The 16,460-nt window shown below is 49.0% G+C and overlaps 1 protein-coding gene across 1 annotated transcript in view; it reads left to right on the top strand.

Moving 5' to 3' along the window:
* Nucleotides 1–13,743, top strand: part of C3H8orf74 (chromosome 3 C8orf74 homolog) — a 40,711-nt gene extending 26,968 nt beyond the window's left edge. Inside the window, exons 4-5 of the mRNA XM_077811455.1 lie at nucleotides 7,140–7,357; nucleotides 13,602–13,743. Coding sequence (XP_077667581.1) covers nucleotides 7,140–7,357; nucleotides 13,602–13,743 — 360 coding nt within the window. The remainder of the gene's footprint in view (nucleotides 1–7,139; nucleotides 7,358–13,601) is intronic.
* The last annotated feature ends 2,717 nt before the right edge of the window (nucleotides 13,744–16,460 follow it).

Consider the following 16,460-nt stretch of genomic DNA (forward strand, 5'->3'; position numbering starts at 1 on the left):
GTTGTCATCCCATCAGGAATTGTGCTGGACTATATCCAGTAGCCACTATTTGTGTTGATTTGTAACTTAGAAGAACAAGGAATGGATCTTCCTGCTGTAGGATTTCTTGACTGTTTGTACAACCTCTAGCTTCTCCATTTGCTTGTGGATAATGTGGGATGCTAGTAATATGATCAAAATCATTTATTTGGAATGACAAATTCTGCTGCAGTGAATTATGATCCATTGTCCTTCACTTGTTGTTCTGGAATACCAAAGTGAGCAAAAATAGTTCACAACAACCAGGTAATGTTGCCCTCTGAATTTGTATAGATCTGCAGCTTGTATCTTCAAAGGTCTGTCTGGTAGAGGTGTTGTTATTAAAGGTTCTTTGTGTTGTAGCTGATCTATTAGTTCTGCAATGTTCACATGCAGGTACCTTATTCTTTATGAGTAACAGCCGTATTAGTCTGTATTTGCAAAAAGAAAAGGAGTACTTGTGGCATCTTAGAGACTAACAAATTTATTTGAGCATAAGCTTTCGTGAGCTACAGCTCACTTCTTCGGATGCATTCATTGGACTGATACCCAGCCACCACACTGAATAGTTGGCCTGTTCATGGCATTTAGATAACCCTTGATGTCCTTCATGGATGAGGTTTAGGATTTCTCCTCTCATATCATTTGGAATTACAATGAAATTGCCTTTAATCATGAATCATTTGACTCACTTAATTGTCCATGCACTGCAAAGTAGTCTATTGTCACTTTCTTAGTGTCCTTTAGATACTTGGGCCAGCCAGCCCCAATGTAACTTAGAACTTCCTGAAGCTGCATGTCCATTGAGGTTGCTTTTTGTGGCTGGAGTCATCTCTTTTCTGACACTGGTCTGTATGTGTCCACAGCATCCACATACACCTTTACATCACCTTCAAGCTCATGGGTAATTGACTGTGACGCTGGGCTCCATGACAGAGAGTCTGCTACTACCAGATTTTTCCCAGAAATGTATTTAGCAATTTGGTTTAAGTTGCCTTAACCTTATAGCAACAGACACTGGCATCTCAGCAGTGCTTGATCCAAGTCTTTTCTGATAATGAGGGTTGCAAGCAGTTTATGGTCTGTTATCAGTGTAAACAAATCCAGTCCACACAGATATCTGTTAAACTTTCCACCTGCCCCTACACTTGCCAGGCACTCCTTTTCAATCTGTGCATATCGTTTTTCTGCTTCTGTGACTGCGCGAGAGCAAAATGCATCTGGCTTCTACTCAGAGTCATGCTGCTGGAACAATACACCACCTAGGTCATTGCTGCTTGTATCTGCACTGACCAGTGGTGGGCTTGTTCACATCATAGTGCTTAAGAACTGGAGCTGTTGAGATCATTTATTTTACCTTTTTTGAAAGCAATTTGTTGATTTGACTCCCATAGCCAAGATGTGTTGGACTTTACCAGTTTGTTCCGTGGTTTCGTCACTGTAGAAAGGTCTTGTCGGTATTGACCAAGGTAATTTACCATCCGCAGTATACGTTTCAATTCTTGTACAGTAGTTGGTGCTTTCAATTCTCAAATTGCTTTTACTTTCTCATGGCTAGGAGTGATTCCCTCTTTGTTTATTGTCTGTCACAAAAACTTGATTTTGGGTAGGCAGAAAACACATTTTCCCTTGTTCAGCTGCAGACCAGACTGACTGATTAGGCTTAGGACTTCACTGAGGGTTTTGGTGTGTTCTTCCACTGAAGAGCCATATATCAGAATATCGTCCATGAAAACTACAGCTCCATTTGTGTTTGTTAACAGTTCTGGAATCTTTCTTTGGAAAATGTCAGGAGCACTGGTAATCCCAAAAGGTAATCTTCAAAAGCAGAATCTCCCAAAGGATGTGATAAGTGAAGTCGGTTTAGCACTTTCTTTGGCTAAAGGAATTGGCCAGAATCCACTCCAGGTATCCAGGTTGGAGAATACTGTAGCTCTTTTCACTTTGGGGAGGGAATCATCCAGTGTTGGGAGTCTAGATTTTTCTCTCACAGTTGTGCTTCATTAAGATCCACACAGGTTGATGTTTTCTTTTTAACTCTTACCATTGGGGCACACCATGCTGTTGGTTCAGAGATTTTCTTGATTATGCTAATCCTTTCCATTCTCTTAAACTCCCTTTCCACTGTATGAAGTAATGGGATAGGAATCCTCAGAGGTATATATACCCTATATGGTTCCGCATTGTCTCTTAAGGTTATTTGTACTGGACCTCCTCTCAAAAGTTCAATATCACCAAATATTGAAACCCTGTCCTCAAGCTTGTGCAGCCAACCTCAGCATTTCCTCTTGCCATAAGGCCCTGTCCAGAACTGTGACCATCAGTTCAACACAGAAACGCTTCTCCTTGGAATAGTCCATGAAGGTACATTGACCCAGGCTTTTGATGAAGCGAGGGTGAGCTGTGGAGACCCAACAGCCTGTAGAGGTTGAGGGACCTAGAATAGGACAAGGCATAGCCGGTTATTTTCTCAAATAGCTCAGCACAGGAGCACAGAAAAAAACCCTTGTGGAATTTCAATGGCATAAAATGTTGCTGTTCCAAACTGAACTTCAATATATTTTGAGAAGGATGCGGCAGACCACAGAAGAGCCCTGGACATCAAAGTGAAGAAGTGCAGAGACAATAGTGAATTAAAAAATACAATCTGCTTTTAAAAAAAAATTGCAGATCAACTTGGGTTTTGGGGGGTGCTGTCAGAGGCTATGCTGCCAATGGCTTTTCTATAATTTCAGGCCTTCCACATTTTGGAGGCCATAACAGTTCTTGTGGTGCCTGATTGACAAAGGGAGATGTTATTCCAAGTTGCGGTGGGAAACCAGCAGCGTATGCAACTGAAGTATTCAAATCTGTAGTGACTGAACAGCACATCTATGAGTGGAGTGGGCTGGTAAGCTACTGAGGTGGCCTTGGAAAATACACCCTTCCCTGAAATTGGCTACCTATCCGGAGTTCCTGCTATAGGAAAAGTATGCAGCTTTCAGCACTGGTGATTGGGTCAGAATTCATGGGGGACTCAACAGGACACTGTGTTAGCTTCCACCTGGCTTATCTTGTTATGACTGCATGCAAACACGCAGAGCTCCACCCCCCAACCCCACCCCACCCAGTCATATTTGGGACAAATGATTCTGTCACCTATGGACTGCATGGACTACCTTTAACTGAAATTAACTGGACTTGTAAATGAGACCCATTTCCACAACCCACAGTTCACTGTTTCCAGGCAGTTTGTTACACCATAGAGTGGTTATAGAGGAGTGTACTTACAGGCTTGGAAACATAAGGTTATTATTTTTAAGAAACAAGAATGCCTGAGCAAAAGTCTGTGCCTTTCCAGTAAAAATTCACTCTCAAGGCATTTTTATTGTTTGCATTTTCTGTCACCATTTTGAACTCCATGTGGGGTGAGACGTGAGGGGGATTCCAAGGTGCCGGCATACAATCCGACATTAGAGGATACACGCTGCTAGCCGGAGCATCTAATAACTTTTGCATTGGTTCATAGAACGGAAATCCCTCCCATTCCTATATTAATAAACTTAAAAATGGAGCCAGAAGCTTACTTGGCTCTGGGGCAGCTTCTGTGTCTACTGCCGGTTCCCCGGTGGGCTGTTCCTCGGGGGGAGGGACATTAGAAAGCCCCTCTGAGTACAGCCCCAGGATGTGCAACTGCTGCTCCTGCGGAAAAGCCTCCTCTGAGACCAGTTTCAGCAACAGAATCAATTTGCTGGCTTCACTCAGCACCTGCTGCTGGCTCCCATCAGTCCCCAGGCTTACCTGTTCTGTTCATTCCCTTTGGGGCACCCGGCATTGGCCACCATCAGAAGACAGGATACTGAGCTAGATGGACCTTTGGTCTGACCCAGTATGGCCATTCTTATGTTCTTAGATTCCCTGCTCCAAAAACAGAGACATCGAGAAGCCAGGACTCATGGAAGACCAGAGCATGGTACAGGGGACTTTCTCCCAGCCTTCTTATTGTTAGTACTGTTATGAGCTGGGTGAAACCTTGTTATGGGCTGAGTTTTGTATGGAGATTTGTAGATGTGAGCTCACCTTTCAATTAACATAACTATAAATATAAGCCCCACCTATGGCAAAAGGTGTATGCCAACTCATGCAGGAGCTTTTGGCTGAGTATTGTTTTGGGTACTGTGTTAGAGTGACCAGACAGCAAGTATGAAAAACTGGGACACGGGGTGGGGGTAATAGGCACCTGTATCAAACAAAGCCCCAAATATCGGGACAGTGCCTATAAAATCAGGACATCTGGTCACCCTAGTGTGTGTGTGGAGAGAGAGATCACACAAGACACTGAGGCAGGCAAGAACAGAGAGAGAGAGAGCCTGAAGGAGCAGCTGTAAGTGTCTGGATGACTTTGGAAGAAACCTTTTGGGTTTGCGGGTCGGGGTGCAGACTGAAAAGCTTGGTGCTGTGAACAAAAGAAGCTGTTTCCTTTTATTTGATTCATTCTGCATTCAGAGCCACAGGACTCTTTGCATTCTTTGTAGATCAACAAGACTATCTCAGAGAAACACCTGATGATCATCAATTTCTACTCCCAACTGGAACACCCCCTGCACTCCAAACTTTGTCCAGCAGCTTGGGTCCAAAAGGGGCAGCCACGCTATTGACCCACTCGTTATTATTTTGTGGCATCCACAGCATGTTAGTCATTTCATACAAAACACACAAAGAGCAGGTCCCTGTCCCGGAGATCTTAAACTCTACAAGCCACCTTTCCCACTGCTGACTAATATGTTACTGCATGAGCTCCTTTGCAACTGTCAGTGGGAGTGCTCACAGAGTAAGATACTAATGTGAGTGAGGGTTTGACAACGCAGCCCCAAAGGACGGACGTGACAGCCCAGTGAGGGTATAACACGCGCGATGACGGGACGTGGCAAAGAAGGACGTGAGTTACGGATGTGATGACACAGTTACTCAGCTGACAACACCATGTATGTCTTGGCAGGAGAAAAGAGGCTTTAATAAGGATGGAAATAATCTCACCTCGCTCTTGTATAGCACTTTGCCTCAGTGGCGGTCAGAGCACTTTACAAAGGAGGGCAGGGTCATTATCCCCAGTTTACAGATGGGGAAAGTGAGGTCACCCAGCAGGACAGTGGCAGAGCAGGGAATAGAAACCAGGGCACCTGACTTCCAGTGCAGTGCTCTGAAGAAGTAACAAGTGGGACTGGTCAGGTGAGCTCGGGAGGGCATTCTACACGTTGGGGCAATGGTAGGGTTTTCTTTTTTTAAATAAAGCACACAGCAGAGAAGCGCAAAGGTAACAAAACGTATATTACCCTGATCCGCTCTGATGCAAAAGATTGAGATACCACTTGCTCTGGTGGCACTGACTCATATTCATGCAGATTGTTTTCCAGGCACTGCTGAGTGAATGAGGTCTGCACTTGAGGTGATGGAACATGGGTTTGTTTATCTTCCAGTGACTTTGTCATCTCAGCATGGAGTGGTGCATCTCCCGGGTCTATGTCAGGCTGCCCTCAGCTCCCTACCTCAGTGACCTGTGTATTCACGGAAGGGAGAAAAGCCTTGGACCAAAGTCTGTGATCCGTACCCAGTGGGAGTTTTGCTTGAGTAAAGGCTGCAGAATTGGGCTCATTGTATTTAAACAAGCAGATCCTCTTCTCCTGCATTAACGATAATCCCTCACTAAACTAAATCCATTTGGAAAAAGCTAAAAGAAAAGTACATTTCACCACTGATGCTGCTTGTTCGCGTTTACTGAGCTTGGACAGTGAATCTGGAGAGATCAGAGTCAACTCCCCTGTTTTCCTGCCCTCACACAATGCCCCTGTGTTAGAATGTCCCAACCCCACTTTTTAACCAAGCTTAACTGGTGGGTACTAAATTACTTGAGAGTGACCCTTTAATAGAGGCGATGGTCCTGAGGCTTTGTCCACAACTTTAATTCTTGATCCCACCCTGTATTCATCACATTCACGTCTTTTGGTGCAAGAGCATTCAGTTCCCACCCAAGCACTGAACTCCTGCTGATGTCAATGGGAGTCTTGAGTGTGCAAAAAATGCAGAATTAGGTTCTTTATGGCTAGGGTATGTATTGGGCTGCCACTTCTCGTCTCATTCCATAACCAGCTGTGAAGAGTTTGTAACACTTAGGGGGGAAAGCACATTAACCCACCTCAGCTTGCACTTCAGGTTCTCAGCCCAGGAGCAAATCGTTTTGGAAATTTAATTAAACTCTAACGAGGCACTTTTATTATTGGGCCATCTGTCTCATGGAATTAATGTACAATAATGTGCAGGTGGCTAAGTGCTCCGTTGGCAAGTTCAAGTAAAGCAGAGATGAGCTTCCCAAATCACCTTTTGAACTCACGCAAACAACAGAAAAAAGCAACAAGGCAGGTCTAACTGCTTCTTTAAGCACCGCAAGTCCCTTACGTGGGTCAGTCCAAATATAGGACTGGAAACTCCCTCCACATTTTCTTCATGGCTCTCAGTGGGGTGGGGGTCTTGCTCCTCCTCTCTGAGGAATCAGCCGGGGTGAGGGGGAGTTGGTCCACAGATCTGATTAGATCTCAGGAGATCTGGTGGTGGCCTGGGTCATCTGCATGGAGGCCTCTGTCATACTGACAATAAATGCAACACCCTGTCCTTCTGTGCTGTCTCCGAGCCCCTCCCCAACCTTTTTGGCAGCGTGGCTTCGGTGAAGCAGTATGCCCATGTGTTTGCCCTCCCCTCCCCACCCTGGGGTTTCAGAGTGTAGAGGGAAACCTGCCTTCAGAGTCATCTGTGACACATGCAGAGAATTTCTGCAGCGGTAAGTGGAGGGTGCTGCTCTGGAGAATGGCCACCTCCCAGGCATGCCCAGGCCCGCACCTTCTCCAGCAGCAGATCCAAAGCCTCACCGAGCTGCCTAGAAGAGCTTTCCACCAGGCTGGGGGAAGGGTAATGCTGCTACACAGGAGGCACCTCACCACCTTTTCTGCCCCCCCTGCCCCCTCCTTCATTCATTGCCAGCTTGGCCCAGGATCAGTTCAAAGGGAATGGCCCCTTTGTAATGTAATACAGGTAGTAAAAAGAGAGATGAAATGAACCACTGCCCTCCTCCTCTTCCGCTTGCTCTTCAGATTTTGGAGACCCTAGTGAAAGAAGTGATCGGGACCCAGATCCAAGCTCTCCATGAGATCCTGCAGACTGAGATCCAGACCACCTTCGAGATCCTGGAGCTGAGACTCCAGAAGAGGGCCCTGATCCTGAGCCCTCCTAGCCCCTATCCCCCACCTCCCTCTCTTGAAGAACGAGCAAAGAAGTCACCCAAAGCTCAGCAGCAGAAAACAAAGAAGAAGTGAGGAGATGCAGGTTGGTGTAGCACTTGGCAGAAATCCCTGACTGACCTGTAATAACCGTGGATTGTGCTTTTCAGTCCTGAAGACCATATTACCTGCCCTGGGTTTTAAACGCTCGATCCATAGCTTGATGCTGGTCTGTTTGTTCACCTTTCCCTGGCTGGAATGGGTCAGTGGGACTGATGAGCTATTAATATGGAATGAGCATAGCTTTGGGAGCTACAACTTTATTGTCCTCTTAACAGCTTCCTGATGCAACGTTGGCCCTCTGAATTTGGCAATAAAGACCAAGAGACCCGTCTAACAACTGTATGGCCTGACTCTCCTTGACATTATTCCGCTGACTTCCCTGAGGCATGGGAATCGGGCAATCTGGGGGTCATCTAGTGCCTCTGGTTGGGCCTGGCTGCATGACCTTGCATGAGTCACTCGCTATTGCTATGCCTCACCTTACCCATTTGTAAAAGAGGGTTGATAAGGATCATAATAATACCCACTCACTAGGGGTGACGTGAGACCTAGTGCAGGAACTCTGAGACCCTCACACGAAAGGTGACCAAAGTATTAGTATTCCTCACTCCCGTCAATTGTTTAATCTCTAGAAGCCTCAGGGCTGTTAAACTCTGCCCTCTTGGGGTGCATGACGGGTCCTTGTCCATGACTCAGTATCGCCAGCTCCAGCGATTCTGGGTGTTTTTGTCCATTTCATGAAACCTGATGAAAGGCCCTGGTGTATGTATACTCCCATATTCAAAACGGCCACTGTCCCCAATTACTGTCAACGGGACTAAAGCCAGCAAAAGGGCACTGTTTTCCTACAGCCTATCTGCACACGCAGGCAGCCCTTAATAGAGCTGGCTGCCATCTCCCACTGTTTTCAGTGAGATTGAAGCCAGGCCTGGAGAAGATGGCTGCCACACTCTGGTTCAGGGGCCTGGACAGGACACAGGGAGTGTGAGAAACAGTAGAGATGCTGTGAAAGGGGGATGGGACAGTGAGGGGGAGCAGGCGGCAGATTTAGAGGCTGCAGGAGGATGTGGGGACAGCAGGGAGTCTGAGGGGTGCAGGAAGATGTGGGAGGGAAGGAGGGAGGTGGAGGCATCTACAGGAGGATGGGGGGGCAGGAGGGAGGCTGAGGGGGGGCAGGAGAATGTGGGAGGGAAGGAGGGAGGTGGAGGCCCCTACAGAGGGATGGGGGGCAGGAGGGAGGCTGAGGGGTGCAGGGGAATGTGGGAGGCTGAGGGCTTGCAGAGGACAGTGATGGGCTGGGAGAAGAGGGGATGGAATGGCCGCTCCCCCAGCCTGGGGGTTGTGGTGGGGAAGGAGAGTCCCCTCCAAGCAGCCAGGGGAAGGCAGTATTGACAACTCTCCTGAACTGATCGCAGGTCACAGGATTTTGGTGCCTACAGGAGGAGCTGTCGTGATGACACCAGAGGGGCTGGGCACGTGGCCAGAGCTCTGTGCGACTGCAACAGCCTCAGGGCTGAGGACACAGACCTGCCCTGCCGCTGAGCCCTGCCTTCATGTATGTCCCTAGAGCAGAGGGAGGGTCCTGGGGCTGCGGGAGGCAGGGGACGAGGGGGAAGTTGGGGCTACTGGGTCCCAAGCAGAGACGTCCTGGGGCAGCAGGAGGGAGAGACGTGTTGTTGCAGGCTCAAGACAGGAATAAGAAACGCATGGCAGTTCCCATTCTCAGGGGTGAGGCGAGGGTAAGCGGAGACTCCATCTGAGCAGCCAGGGAGAGGTGAGGATTTTTGTGTGCCATTAAACATCCCCTCAGTTTTCACTTAAAATGCTGCCACTGTGGCACTGCAGTGAGTCGGTGCCGACACCCAGGGGCGGGGTGCTCCTGTCGCTGTAGGTAACCCACCTCCACAAGCAGTGGCAGCCAGGTTGACGGAAGAATTCTTCTGGCGACCTAGCGCTGTCTACATGGGGACCTGGCCACTCGGGGTGCGTGTGAACTTTTCACACCCCTGACCGACATACTTAAACTGACCGAATTTTCTAGTGCAGACCAGGCCTGCCTTTGCAACGATCACAGAGACTTTGGCAGAGGAACAGAGGGGAGTCAACAGACAGATTAAAAAACCATGGTTTGACTTTTTAAGAAAAATCTCGTGATTTTAGGGTCAATCTCATGATGTTGGAGGGGCTGACTCGGGATTTTTGCTCTCACGCGGTTGGCAATACTTATGACTGGGACCCGGAGGTGCTACAGACATACAAAGAATAGAGGAACAGCGTGAGGTGGAGCACAGAACTCAGCCACGGGGACATGTGGACTCTGGTAGCTGCGAGACACCTTTGTGCCTCCCTGAGTCTGGGCCGCTGGAGAGGCCTCTGGTGTGACTTAGAAACCTCTGGGGGCCTGTCTACATTACAGCAGCTGTCCTGGACTGAAGCACTGCCCAGAACCTGCGTAGTGATGCATGCTGCAGCCCCAGCACACCCCCAGGTCACATCCCGGCCTGTCCCCTACTCCTGCCCTTGCAAGGCAGTACCCAGGAAGCAGCCTTATCGCTGTCTTTCACGGTGCCTGTGGGTATGTCTCTACACTGCAATAAAAGACCCACAGTGACTGGCCCGGGTTAGCTGACTCAGTCTTATGGGGTTTGATCTGCAGGGCTATAAAACTGCAGTGCAGATTTCAGGCTCAGGCTGAGGGCCAGGCTCTGAGACCTCTTGGGGAGGGTCTCAGAGCCCGGGCTCCATTTTATAGACGGGGAGGTGAGTCACAGAGGGTATGTCTACACTGCAGCTGGGAGTGAGCCTCTTAGCCTCACTGGACAGACTCGCGCGAGTGCCATTCAAGCTTTGGCTGAAACATTCCAAAAAATTCAGATTGTGGCAGACACCCAGTATGGGAAAGTTCAGGCCAAATGGTTAAAGTTTTGCAAAATTATCAGCAATTGAAAATAGGGTCTTATAATGGAAAATGTCAGGTAACCTTCATAATAGGTGGTGCCATAGGTACTGACTCCATGCATGCTCCGGGGCTGGAGGACCCACGGCAAAAAAATAGTGGGAACTCGGCACCCGCTGGCAGGCCCTGCGAATCAGCTCCTCCCCGTCCCCCATGCCTCCCGCCCGCCGCTGATCAGCTGTCTGTCCAGGCAGGCAGGAGGCGCTAGGGGAGGAGGGGGAGGAGCAAGGACAGGAAGAGGCGGAGCGAAGGTGGGGCATGCTCAGGGGAGGGGGTGGAACGGGGGGAGTGGGGCGGGGCGGGGCGGAAAGAGGTGGGGTGGAGGCGGAGCGCGGGCGGGAAGAGGCGGCGGGGCCTTGGGGGAAGGGGCAGAGTGGGGGCAGGGTCTAGGGCCGTGTGGGGATCGAGCACCCCCGGGGAAATGAGAAAGTCGGCGCCTGTGGGTGGCGCTACCAGTGCCACCTATAATTATATCTCTGAGTATAATGTTATCATTTCTTATTTTCCCACATTTTATGTTTAGTTCTTTAAGTTTTGCCTGGACTTGTTTCCTGGCTTTCTGATGTTTTTAATCCCTCTGCACCCCACACCACCCAGCTTAGTTATTGGTACGTATTTATAGCCCCTAAGTATTAGCTTAATGCTTTGTTGTCACTGAATAACAATAATACTTCCCCCTTTGACAGCACCTTTCATCCAAGAATCTCTAAGTGCTTTAAGAATATTACTTAAACGAATGAACGAATCAAACCTCCCAGGATCTCAGTGAGGCAGACATCATGCTACGCCGCATACGTGGGGTGAACCGAGGCATGGAGACACGCCCTTTGTCACCCAGGCAGTAAGTGGCGGAGCTGGGATTCCTGACTCTTGCTGTAACCTGTAGGCCAAACGTCTTCCATTGTTCATTTGGATAAAATGTTCTACTGTCAATCAGTACCAGAAACAAATCTGAACTCCACACAGTGGAAGGGATTGGCCATTATCTTTGAAAACTCATGGTGATCAGGGGAAGTCCTGGACGACTGCAAAAAGGCTAAAGTAGTGCCCATCTTTAAAAAAGGGAAGAAGGAGGATCCTGGGAACAACACGCCAGTCAGCCTCACCTCAGTCCCTGGAAAAATCATGGAGCAGTTTCCTCAAGGAATCAATTCTAAAGCACTTAGAGGAGAGGAAAGTGATCAGGAACAGTCAGCATGGATTCACCAAGGCCAAGTCATGCCTGACTAATCTAATTGCCTTCTATGACGAGATAACTGGTTCTGTGGATGAAGGGAAAGCAGTGGACGTGTTGTTCCTTGACTTTAGCAAAGCTTTTGACATGGTCTCCCACAGTATTCTTGCCAGCAAGTTAAAGAAGTATGGGCTGGATGAATGGAGGATAGAAAGTTGGCTAGATTGTCGGGCTCAACGGGTAGTGATCAATGGCTCCATGTCTAGTTGGCAGCCGGTATCAAGTGGAGTGCCCCAAGGGTCGGTCCTGGGGCCGGTTTTGTTCAATATCTTCATAAATGATCTGGAGGATGGTGTGGATTGCACCCTCAGCAAGTTTGCAGATGACACTAAACTGGGAGGAGAGGTAGATACGCTGGAGGGTAGGGATAGGATACAGAGGGACCTAGACAAATTGGAGAATTGGGCCAAAAGAAATCTGATGAGGTTCAACAAGGACAAGTGCAGAGTCCTGCACTTAGGACGGAAGAATCCAATGCACCGCTACAGACTAGGGACCGAATGGCTCGGCAGCAGTTCTGCAGAAAAGGACCTAGGGGTTACAGTGTATGAGAAGGTGGATATGAGTCAACAGTGTGCCCTTGTTGCCAAGAAGGCCAATGGCATTTTGGGATTTATAAGTAGGGGCATTGCCAGCAGATCGAGGGACGTGATCGTTCCCCCTCTATTCGACACTGGAGAGGCCTCATCTGGAGTACTGTGTCCAGTTTTGGGCCCCACACTACCAGAAGGATGTGGAAAAATTGGAAAGAGTCCAGCGGAGGGCAACAAAGATGATTAGGGGACTGGAACACATGAGTTATGAGGAGAGGCTGAGGGAACTGGGGATGTTTAGTCTACGGAAGAGAAGAATGAGGGGGGATTTGATAGCTGCTTTCAACTACCTGAAAGGGGGTTCCCAAAAGGATGGCTCTAGACTGTTCTCAGTGGTAGCAGATGACGGAACGAGGAGTAATGGTCTCAAGTTGCAGTGGGGGAGATTTAGGTTGGATATTAGGAAAAACTTTTTCACTAGGAGGGTGGTGAAGCCCTGGAATGCGTTACCTAGGGAGGTGGTGGAATCTCCATCCTTGGAGGTTTTTAAGGTCAGGCTTGACAAAGCCCTGGCTGGGATGATTTAATTGGGGATCGGTCCTGCTTTGAGCAGGGGGTTGGACTAGATGACCTCCTGAGGTCCCTTCCAACCCTGATATTCTATGATTTCATGGCGCTTCTCGGCAGACAAGCCATCTGCATTGTAACAGCCACTGTTCAGCTGGCACTGTACGACACCCAAGAAAAGAAGGATCTAGCAGGCTATGGAGATCAAATGTCTCTTCTTCCCAAGAGCTGGTCCCTCCAGATCAGGGCTTCGGGACATTAGGGGCCCGATCCAAAGCCTGCTGCAGTCAGTGAGACTCTCTGCATTGGCCTCAATGGGTTTTGGATCAGGATGTAAGGGGAAGCTTGTCTTGCTACTGCCCAAATTGTACCTGAGCTGTGGCTAGCACGAGGACTTCCCTCCGCAGGACTGTAAATCTAGCGCTTTTCATTTGCAGGAAATTCACAGGAAAACAGTAACCACATTTTTTAAGATCTCAGAGCAGGAAGATGGGAGCGAAAAACAGATTTTAGGGCCAGGCCCGTTAAGAAGGGAGGCGTTGCCAAGCTGCTCTCCAGGGGGGGCCTTGCCAGCCCTGGATGGGTTCTCTCAACAGCCAGCTAGGCAGCCAGACAAGCCAGAATCTGCCATCCCCGTTGCTGTTTGGTCTCAGACACGTTTCTGGTCAGCAGCCTTCCCCGCTGCCTGGGATCCTAGGGAAGGAGCGGACAGAAATCTGACTAACCCTGTCACGTGAGCAGGTTTCCTTCCTGAGCGCACAGAATGCTTCTGATGTTTTGTTAGCTCTGAAGCTCTTGGGGCTGAGTGACATGGCAGGCGCACGGGCGCCTGCGAACGAGAGCAAACAACAACGGGTCAGGGCTGCGCTGGGCCCGGGAGCGTCTCTCCGAGGTGGTGGCTGGGCCGTGCTGGCGGAAGAGCGTGCGGCATGCGTGGGTGAATGGGCTGCAGGCAGTTCAAAGCTCCGTCCGGATGCTTTTAGAACCCCGATTCTTCACCGCAACACTGTGTCCAGCAGCTTGACTGTGGTTCGGCTGCACGTCGCCTGCCACACAGGCCTCCCAAATCCACAGAACTCCCCCACGCCCGGGATGGTGTCCATGGAGATCCCCCCCAAGCTGTGAAGGAGGATGGAGAATGCTGTGGAGCTGCCCCTTTCCCTCTCCCTTATTTCAAGGCCATTTCATCTCCTTTCTTCCAGCTCCTCTCTGTGCCCCACAAGGGCGGGGGACCTCTGGCCCCCCAGGTAAGGATAAGAACATAAGAATGGCCATACTGGGTCAGACCAAAGGTCCATCTAGCCCAGTATCCTGTCTTCTGACAGTGGCCAGCACCAGATACCCCAGAGGGAGTGAACAGAACAGGTCATCATCCAGTGATCCATCTTCTGCCACTCATTCCCAGCTTCTGGCAAACAGAGGCTAGGGACACCATCCCTGCCCATGCCATTGATGCACCCTATCCTCCATGAATTTATCTAGTTCTTTTTTGAACCTCGTTATGATCTTGGCCTTTACAACATCCTCTGGCAAGGAGTTCCACAGATTGACTGTGTGTTGTGTGAAGAAATATGTCCTTTTATTTGTTTTAAACCTGCTGCCTATTAATTTTATTTGCTGACCCCTAGTTCTTGTGTTATGAGAAGTAGTAAACAACACTTCCTTATCTACTTTCTCTACACCAGTTATGATTTTATAGACCTCAATCATATCCCCCCTTAGCTTTTTTCTTTTCCAAGCTGAAAAGTCCCAGTCTTATTAATCTCTCCTCATACGGAAGTCATTCCATACCGCTAATCATTTTTGTTGCCCTTTTCTGAACCTTTTCCAATTCCAATATATCTTTTTTGAAATGAGGCGACCACATCTCTTCACACAGTATTCAAGATATGGGCACACCATGGATTTATATAGAGGCAACATGATATTTTCTATCCTATTATCTATCTCTTTCTTAATTATTCCAGGCATTCTGTTCGCTTTTTTGACTGCCGCTGCACATTGAGTGGATGATTTCAGAGAACTATCCACAATGACTTCAAGATCTCTTTCTTGAGTGGTAACAGCTAATTTAGACCCCGTCATTTTATATGTATAGTTGGGATTATTCTTTCCAATGTGCATTACTTTGCATTTATCAACATTAAATTTCATCTGCCATTTTGTTGCCCAGTCACCGAGTTTTGCGAGATCCTTTTGTAGCTCTTCGCAGTCTGCCTGGGTCTTAACTATCTTTAGGTGTGTTGAAATGTTCCACCTGTCCACCAAAGACAGGCTTCCCGGATCATTGTTCTGATCTTACAGCTTCCAGGTGCAGCGCTACGCAACTGAAAATGCTTAGGGTGAAATCCAGGCTCCGCTCAAGTCCACGGCAATGCTCCCACTGACTCCAGCGGGGCCAGGATTTCACCCTATCGGCGCTCGCGGCATGGGCCAACGCAGGAGCCTGGGTTCCACCCCCAGCTCTGCAATGACTTGGTTATGTGACCTTGGCTACGCCGCCTGTGAGGTAGGGTTAAGGAGACTGCTCACCTCTGCCAAGCACGCCAAGATCCGGATTGGAAGCCTGAAGGACTGTCACCATAAAGGACTTTGCCACACGTGCTGCTTTATCGACGACACAGTGGCCCTTCACCGCGTATACGCTACCTACTGGGAAGAAAGTCATTTACCGTCCCTCTGGGAATGGCAGAAGTGTCATTCTGCTTTTCACAGCACTGTCTTGTTCTGGAGCCCAGCCCTCAAGCGTCAAAGAGAGAGAGGCAGCACAAAAGGCTCAATTACAAATAAAAAAGAGGTCCCAGCGTGGGCTCGTGTTTACAGATTTCTAGAGAAATTGTGGCATTTGCCTTCTGCGTTGGGTGCCATTCCCTCTCCACCCACCAGCTGGCTTCCCCTGCTTAATACCTCCCAGAAAGATGTTCCCCACTCACAATCCCTCCACAATGCTTCTGTCACCCACTCTCATCTCACTTATTAGTTAGGGAGATCCTTTATCTCAGAGATGGGCCTGAAGACAATTTCCAGCCCTGGATCTGGGTTGGGATCAGCGTTCGCAGCCTAAGCCTCTCTCTGCGACAGAATCTGAACTCCAAATGCAAACGCTGCAGTAGCTGGGAAAGTTCCCATTGGCATCTGGGTTTCACACCCGTGAGTTCAGGAGTGATCAGATTGGGGTGTTTGTTTCACACTCTCCGTTAACATGGGGTCAATCCAGAGTAACTCAACTGATTTCAGTGAAGTTACTCCAGTTTTATACCAGAGTAACTGAGTGCAGAGTCCAGCCCATTGCATTCAGATCCAGACTCCTGTTCTGCCCGACCTCTGCTTCATAACAGACATGAGGGAGGGGGCCCACTGTTTGCACGTTTCAAGGAGCGCCTCTGTCCTTTGCTCTAAGGCCTTTCCCCCATTGGCAGCCAGCTCCTGCTTTGTGTCTTTGGGCCTGTTTTCATTTTCCCAGCGTTTTGACCGGGGGAGGTGAAAGGGAGCTAGCAAGGGAAAACTTGGGAGCTGCAGAATTGTATGGAGGGAGAAGTTATTTTTTTCTTGACATAAACAGCCAGGCTTTCCCTCGGCCCTTTACTTGAATCGTGAAGTAGGACCCGGACTCATAACATCCGGCAGGAGGGGCCGGCGTTATCAGGCAGGAAACACTCAGTTCTGGACACATCCTCCCCGCACTCCCTGCAGCTCTCATTGGCAGCGCTTAGCAGGAAAAGACTCAGCAGCTTGTCTCATTCCCTCCTCTTAATCAAGGGAGGGCCTGAGCCTGCTGTCCTAACTCAGGGGGAAAACTCTTATTGACCAGAATGGGAGAGCTCCTGGAGCAAGGGCTTGCT

The sequence above is a fragment of the Eretmochelys imbricata genome, chromosome 3 (assembly GCF_965152235.1).
Source record: "Eretmochelys imbricata isolate rEreImb1 chromosome 3, rEreImb1.hap1, whole genome shotgun sequence".
In the NCBI taxonomy this organism is placed as follows: domain Eukaryota; kingdom Metazoa; phylum Chordata; order Testudines; family Cheloniidae; genus Eretmochelys; species Eretmochelys imbricata.